This window comes from Gossypium hirsutum, chromosome D03 (assembly GCF_007990345.1).
Source record: "Gossypium hirsutum isolate 1008001.06 chromosome D03, Gossypium_hirsutum_v2.1, whole genome shotgun sequence".
Classification (NCBI taxonomy): domain Eukaryota; kingdom Viridiplantae; phylum Streptophyta; class Magnoliopsida; order Malvales; family Malvaceae; genus Gossypium; species Gossypium hirsutum.
The window spans coordinates 38,238,868-38,247,425 of record NC_053439.1 but is presented as its reverse complement, the minus strand read 5'-3'; the positions used below and the strand labels follow the sequence as shown (position 1 = coordinate 38,247,425).

At 31.4% G+C, this 8,558-nt stretch overlaps 1 protein-coding gene across 1 annotated transcript; it reads right to left on the bottom strand.

Annotated features, from left to right (window-relative positions):
• Window positions 1-3,218: 3,218 nt before the first annotated feature.
• Window positions 3,219-4,369, bottom strand: LOC107950842 (L10-interacting MYB domain-containing protein-like). The gene is made up of 2 exons (XM_016885784.2): window positions 3,711-4,369; window positions 3,219-3,632 (listed from the first exon to the last, which is right to left on the bottom strand). Exons 1-2 carry the CDS (start codon window positions 4,038-4,040, stop codon window positions 3,516-3,518), a joined length of 447 nt encoding a protein of 148 aa, XP_016741273.2. The 5' UTR covers window positions 4,041-4,369; the 3' UTR covers window positions 3,219-3,515.
• Window positions 4,370-8,558: the final 4,189 nt, after the last annotated feature.

Below are 8,558 nucleotides of genomic sequence, written 5' to 3'. Positions count from 1 at the left end.
AAGATAACCGAGCTAGTTATGGAGGGTTTCATAACATTTGATAACTACTAAAAATTGATTAAACCTTTAACATTGCAATTGTGTGAGCTCCATAATTTTGGAGCTATGCATAAGAGGATAGACCATGTTCACTTCAAAGGATTATAATCTTTGGTGAGGTGTAATGTAGTAAGAGGATTGCCAAAGCTAAGAGAGCATTCCAAACTTTGAGGAGACTACATGAAAGGTAAGTAATACCATTATTCTCTTTTGTTATAAATGATACAAACATTTGGACCCTTGAAACTCCTGCATATAAATTTGATTTAGCCTATATAGATTGAGATTTTGGCTGGAAACAAATATTTCTTAGCATGTATAAATGATTACTCAAGGTACACTTGGGGTGATGTTTTTAATGGAGAAATATGAGACTTTTTAAGCCTTTAGAAAATTGGTCAAAATTTTAAGGAATGAGAAGAGCCAACTTATTGTAAAGATTATCAGGATCGAGAGTGATCATGGAAAGAAATTTTAGAATGAAGAATTCTTTATTTTATGTGATGAAAAAGGGATTCACCATGAATTTTCAACCTTAAAGACTTCACAACAGAAAAATGTTGTTTAAAGAAAGAAATGAACTATTCATGACATGGCTAGAGTGATGCTTAATTTCAAAAGGGTTCCTCATAGTTTTTGGACAAAAGTTATTAGAATAGCTATTCATGTGGTCAATAAATTTCTATTGAGTCTTATAACATGGATAACATCGTATGAGATGTGGAGAAGACAGAAGCAAGTAGTGAGCTATTTCTGTGTTTTTCTAAGCACTGCTACATTCTTAAAGATCAAACTTATCAAGGAAAGTTCAATGCTCATAGTGACAAAGGAATTTTGCTTGGGTACTCTAAAAATTGCTAAGAATTTAGGATGTTCAACAAATGCACACGGACTTCCATAAAGTCATTTAATGTGGTGGTTAAAAATGAGACAACCAGTACTATCATTAAACATGTAGATGAAGAATTAGCTAAGCTAGATGTTAAGCAAGTTACAATTGAGCCAATTTCAAGCCATTTTTCTTAAAGACCTATTGTTGACCAGCCTATGATAAACAAGACCATTACGTAAATGATATTTTTCAAACTCAACCACCATCAAAGGTAAGAGGAGTCATGATGAAAGGGAAATTAAAGCTAAATTATCGATATAAGGTTCGATCAGCATGCTATACATCCTTCATTCACCCCAAAAGGGCGATAAGGCTTTAAAGGATGAGAATTAAATCCAAAGCTATGCAAGATAAGTCAAATTAGTTTAAAAGGAACGATGCATGGAAACTTGTTCCAAGACAAGTTGATTGTAATGTAATTTAGACAAAATGGATCTTTAAGAAGAAGATAGATGATCTTTGAAATGCCACTAGGAACAAAGCAAGGTTTGTGGTTTAAGGATATAATCAAGTGGAAGGGATTGAATTAATGAGACATTTGCGCCTGTGGCTAGACTTAAGGTTATCAGACTCCTTTTAACAATTTCAAATTACCTTGACATTAGACTTTTTCAAATGAACATGAAGAGTGTATTCTTAAGTGGATTTATCATTGAAGAATTTTGTGTAGAACAACCTAAAGGATTTGAAGATCCTAAACATCCAGACCATGTGTTCAAGCTCACTAAGGCTTTTTTATAAGTTGAAACAGGCCTCAATGAGTGGTAAAAGAGGCTTTCAAGGTTCTTGCTTGAGCAAGGTTACCAAAAGGGGAATGTAGACAAAACCTTGTTTATCAAGAAAGAGAAAGACACCATTATAGTTGCTTAGATATATGTAGATGATATCATGTTTGTCTTAACTTCTCAAAAGGCCAAAAAAGGTTCTATGTAGATTATGTTGTCTGAATTCAAGATGGGTATGGTTGAGGAGCTATCTTACTTCTTAGGATTCCACATTAAGTAGCTCTAGAAGGGTATTTTCTTATCTTATGAGAAGTATGTATACAATTTTGTGAAGAAATTTGGATTGGAGTATGCTAGGCCAATGATTACTTTAATGTAAGTTTTTAAGAAACTATGCTAAAAAAACAAGAGGAGCTACAACGAGATGAACTAACTACATAATTATGATTAACAGTTTACTTTACTTGGATACAAGTATATCTAATTTATGCTTTAGTGTGGGTGTTTATGTGATATGTCAATCAATCTTAAAAAAAATCATTTGAAACTGTGAGGAGGATTATCGGGCACGTGAATGGCACGTTAGAGCTTAGAATTTGACTACTAAAGGATACAAATTTGAATTGAGTAGGCGATAGCGTTGTTGATTGGGAAGAAAATATTGATGATAGGAAGAGTACATTTGAAGGGTGTTTCCACTTGGGGTTCAAATTTTGGTTTCTTAGTAAAGCAAAAAATAGTTTTCAATATCTTTATCAATAGATAAGGCTAAATATATAGCTCTAGGAAGTTGTTACACACCCCTCTTATGGATGAGGAAAATGCTTGAATATTTTGGGATCGTGTTGCTAATTGCAACTTCCTATTGTAACAACTCTAGTGTAATCAATATATTGAAGAATCCAATGCTTCATTCAAGGACCAAACATATCGGTCTGAAGGACCATTTTACCGAGAGTTGGTGGAGAATGAAACCATTAAGGGTCTTTTTGTTTGCTAGTAAAATGTTTTCTGGAAAATGATTTTTGGAAAATGATTTACTGAAAATATTTTCTGGTGTTTGGATGAATCTGTGTAAAATGTTTTCTGTTATTTGACAGATTTCCTGAAAATATTTTCCGTAAAAGTTGTTTTTACATATATTAATAAATTTATATACATATTAACAAATTTTTATATTTTAAATTGTTTTTACATATATTGCAATGATTTATTTATAAATAAATAAAATTAAATATATAATAATACTCAATTATTAAGCTACAATATTAACTGTCATAAATTAAAAACAACCAAAGTCAAATAAATTATTTATAATTGTGTTAAAAAAATAAGAAAAAGGATTGAACAATTATAAATTTAGCTTCCAAACCACAATTAATACTAGAAATTAATAATATTATCCAAATGCATAATTAGTAGTACACCACATAATAACAACAACATTGTCCAAGTGCATAACTAATATTACACCACATAAAAGTATCAATATCTTTAACCTTGAGAAAATTTTTGAAGCTAAATTTTTTTATGCTTCTTACTTTTAACTAAAAAAGCTTTGGCCTCGGATTCATGACTCACTAGATAATCAAACACAGAACACAAGAAGTCATCATCAAATCCTTCTTCCTCCATTAAAATCACTTGTTAGTAAAGTTGTGGTGTCTTATCCGCAGTAAATTGTTCCAAAGCATTAGCAATTTTGCCAAGCTGTTCACCTACAAATTTAATTTGTTCATCAACGACACTTTCTTGAACATTTTTTCTTTTACGTTTGGATGTGCCAGATGAAGATACATTTATTTTTACCTCTTCAGCCTCTTCATTGTTGTAGTCTACAGGCACTGAATCCTCAAAATCTATGTCAGCAATGTGCTAGCAAAACTCCCTGTTGACATATCTTTGCGAACAACCAAAGCCATTTCATCATAATGATCAATGCTTTTATTCAAAAATGGTTCATACTTCTTGTGTGCCTGTTGGATATTATACACAATTAGAATAGCAAGTAAAAAACAACTGAAATACACTTAACATATATATACATATATTACCATCACTGCTGCATCATATGTCGCTCTATCACATGTGATCATTTTCATGTTATCATCCCATCCAAAACTACTTTCACCTCGAATTTTGCATATAATCTGCCGCTGGTTTTTTACAGTCCTCAAATGATTTTCCACATACTTCGCATCGCATTGGACTTGGAATCTTTTAGAAATAGCTTCGACAACTAGATTAATAGAAACTGCTCTGAAAGTATTAGAAGGCTTATTTCCTTTCTGGGCCTCCTCTGCTAGAATTTCAAGAAAAACATGTTCCATCGGTTTTGTCCACCTGAATTGTTTGGAGGTCCCTTTTTTGTTTCTCTTACCCATTCTACATTAATAATTGTCATTGTCAATCATTTCAATATCCAACAAGCTTAAAACATAATAAATTCAATATCTAACAAGCTTAAAACATAATCAATATCTCACAAATTCAAGACATAATAATTTCAAAATCCAACAAACTAAAATTTCAATATCATTATCCAACCAACATTAACAAAAAAAAAATTAATACTAAAACATACATAACATAGAAACAATTACCCTAAGCCCTAAACATACCTAATATTTCTAGGCATATAATCAGTTCACATAGTTTGTGCAATTTCGTTCTCTTAGCAGACCATTCTCTTGCTTCTTCTCTTTCTTCTCGATCCGTAAGAGTTGGTATTATCAAATCAGACTTAGGCTCCTCGTATAATCCTTTATTAAGTAAATCACTAGGATCAACTCCCATCATATGATTATGAATTATACAACAAGCCAAAACTATATCTACTTGAGTCGAAAAATTCCAAAATGGTTCAGCATCTAATACACGAAGTCGTTTCTTCACACAATTTATTCCTACTAAGAATATCACATAAATTAAAAAAGGCGATCAGTCTCTACTAAGAATATCACACAAATTAATAGTAAATCAGAGTCTCCTAATTTTCTGGTTTCTACAATTTATGGAATTATATTGTCCAAGGCCCCTAACACAGGCCATGTTCAAGACCACGTCACAACACCAAACCTTCTAAATAACTTCATAAATAGAGAAAGAGTCAAGACACCTTTTAAGATGAATAACAAGTACACAATTTAACACCGAAAAAAACTAAAGCAAATCGGTAATTTATAGAAACAAATACCATTATGCACCATTATATCTGCAGTAGTTAATCAATATTCATGAATATCCAATATGCATTAATATTTCATCAGTTTTTTCTTTCTTTCTAAAAGGGTGGTCCCCCTTTGTGTTTTCACCTCTGATAAATGCTATACTTCTTCCTGCGGTCTTGACTCCTCCAACAGTATATACATACATAAACATGGCTCATATTATTACTGTAATAAAAAACTGAAAAACATATGCATATATATATAATTAAAGCACTTGTTTTTCTCAGATTTGTTGCAAAGGAAAAGCATTCAGTCAGCAAGACTAGAATATGCTTGGTTCGGTTAAACCAGAATAAGCACTGCATGAGTCAAAAGGAAGTGACTGCCCTGGGCATATACTTGTCGAAAGGTTAACCTCCCACCTTTATTTTTCCTACTTGCTGCTATCCATGGATAACAATGAATTTCAGCTTTGCAAATCATCATTTAATAAACTACTTTTTTTAAGAAAATAAAAAAAAAGTCAGTGTTAGATAATTAAAACGGACCATGTAAAAATTTAATTTCGCTTCTAAAATTATAAATAAAATTTTTATGTCCATTTTGAAGAAGAAAAATAGAGACAAAAATGAGAATCAACAACCTGATCCCCTCTCCACCTCTTATCTTTTCATGCTTGCTTTGGCAGTGTCCAAAAAGCTTTATAAGAAGAAATCTAGTCTCTAAAATTGCAAGTGAATTCAACTACCATAGAAGAAGTTCATCATTGTTGCTAAAATTGTAAGGGACTAACTTTCAAATTACGTTTACTTGTACTAGTTTCAAAAATTATGAAGGCATCCCTACACCAAAGGATATGCGCGTCTTCCAGTTTATCTATTACAACCAAACAAAACTGAAACACATATAACAGCAAATTGAATGACATAATGCAAAACCAAACTACACATTATGTATCTCTTTCTTAAATTCTTTTGTTATCCTTTTGAACATTAAGGACTGTAAACCTTGATTGCACCAAAGTTGCAAGCCAAACTAACCAAATTAGGTCTTGGTTTATCCAAACTAACCTAGTACCTATTTCTGAATAAGTAAAAAATTTTATGTCCATTTTGAAGAATAACCCCATCCAATTGAAACCACCAATTTTTTAAGTTGTAAACCTACAAAATTCCTACATCGTTTAACCATCAAAATTCCTACATCATTGCAACCAATTACAATAGCTTATTCCATTAAAATAGTCATATAAAAAGGTATTTAATAATCAGCATAATGGCAAAGATCTTCTAGTAGTCAAACTTATTTTAACATTGAATTTTCTAAGGAAATTTGGATTGGACTGAAAGTCTTATTGGTATTTTTAAATGGTTTGTTTCTCAAGTAGAAAGTCTTTATATATGAGCTGCTAACAATTTTTAATATTCAAGAAATAAAAGATCAAATCAATTTTATTCAAAATATGTCAATAAAATAAGACAAGTTATAATATGTTGCCCACTTTTCCTTAGTTCAAATTAGCATTGAAGTTGATGGTTATAAATGGCACTAATAATCTCTCTATTTGACATTTTTAAACAAAAACTTAACAGTAAGGATAATCATCTCAATACTTCATTTGAATCCATTAACTCAATGCTAAAACTAAACCATGGAATCAATTATAATGCAAAGGAATAAAAGCATTAACAATTAAGACCCATGGTATTCATAATATCATAGTAAATTTGAGGAAATATTAAGAACAACCTATATACAATTCCAACAATATTCAAAAAAATAGTTTATCGCTAAAAAAAAACCTTAGCTAAAAATAGAGAATTTGAAGGTATAAATATAACAATGAATTTATTTTGTTAAAAAAACCTAAAAGGAAATGTTGAGATTTTTTAAGAGATTTATAGAGAAAATATCAAGAAAATTAAAAGGGAAAGCTTCCCTTAGTGAAGAAGTGGAGGTTGAGTGGTGTAGGGAAGAAGAGGATGAGTTTTCATCCTTTTTCTGATTTCTGGAAAATACCAAAATATCAATAACCCCATTTCATTAACCCATTATCAATTACTAAAATCTAGCTAAAACCACCAATTTTAAGCTGTAAACTCATAAAATTCCTCCATGGTTTAACAATCAACAATAACCCCATTTCATTTATCCACTAGCAATTACTAAAAATCCAACATAAAAAGTCATAAATTATGAAAAAAGGAAAAGAAAATTGATTTTGTTGATCATCATATCGGACTGAACAGAAAGCGAAATTTAGAAATAATTGAGCCAAAAAAAACTTGAAGCATATGGGTGACTCATCGGAACTAAGTTGAAAACTGATCTATGGAGAAGAAAGATGAAGAAGGAAGACGAAGCTGAGAGACGGAGATGGCGAGGCAGAGATGAGTAGGAGAGGCGGAGGCTTTGAGGAAGGGAGAACCACTGCTTAGAAGAGAAGGGAAAATATCTTACGGCTTAGAAATCGGTAAGACATTTTCCTGCAATTGGCTTTGAATTTACCCTTGTTTTGGAAAATGTTTTCCTAAAGGAATTCATTTCCACCAAACAAGCACCAGAAATTAAGGAAAATGTTTCCCGGAAAACATTTTCCACCAAACAAATGCATATGTGTTAATTAAGAATCAACTACCAAGCTTCTTTACCTTGGCCTTTGATTTTATCAAGTTCGAGACATTGATGTATGCCAAGTTTCACTTGGTAGCTAAGGTAGAGCACTAAAACATATCCCTTGGGGGTCGTTTTTCCTAGGGGTTTTGTTTTTATTTTTTTTTGGAAGGTTTATTATTTTACCAAATATGATTCTCTTTTGAAGGGGAAAAGTCAATGTAAGTTTTAGGTAGTTAATATCTTTGATTAAGTTGTAATTTACTTCAAACTCTTTTACCCTATTATTTTAGCCTTATATCATTAAGGTTCTCCCTACTTTCGGTTTTCAAGACTTCTTTAAATTTAAGAAACCTTTAATCTCTTTGCAAGAAACCGTGGCCCGCGCCAAAATGACTGATCCTTATAACCCATCTTCATCTCAAATTCTCAAAGAGTCTCATTCTCCTTTCCCTCTAAGGAGATGACCAAGAACCTCTAGTGAGGGCACTACAACTAAGCTTCTTGAGGCGGACCTCAATAGCAGCAAGAATAAATACCAAACATTCCTCTAGTTGCAGTTGGGCAAGCACTGAAATTGAGGGTATTCCTACAACTCGTTCAGAATCAACTTTTGATGATTTTTTTATCCATCTTTACTTTAGTTCTAAGAATGTTGAAAGCTGAGAATCTTGAGAATTAGGATGTCATGGAAACAAGGAGTTGGAGTTGTCTCAACCATGTTAGTCCATACCATACCGATACCTATCGGTATGTACCATCCTAATCTTAAGCCAAGACCAAGTAGTTGATGTTCCATTTTGGTCAAAATTTCAGTGCACTTCAAAAATTTCAATATATTTTAACCCATTTCGGTCAATATTGACTTGTAATAGTGTGTACTGGCCCATACTGGTTGGTACAAAATTTTTGGCATTTTAAATCAATTCTTAAAAAAATTTTCTTAAACATTTTAATTTTTCCATAATTACATTTAAAAATAAAATTTATTAAATTGAATTATTCAACCTAATTAACAATTTTAAAACTTATATTTACATATAAATATATTTATATAGATATAACTGAGATATATTTGCAAGTGTATATAATATATTTTTTTACCAAAATAACATATAA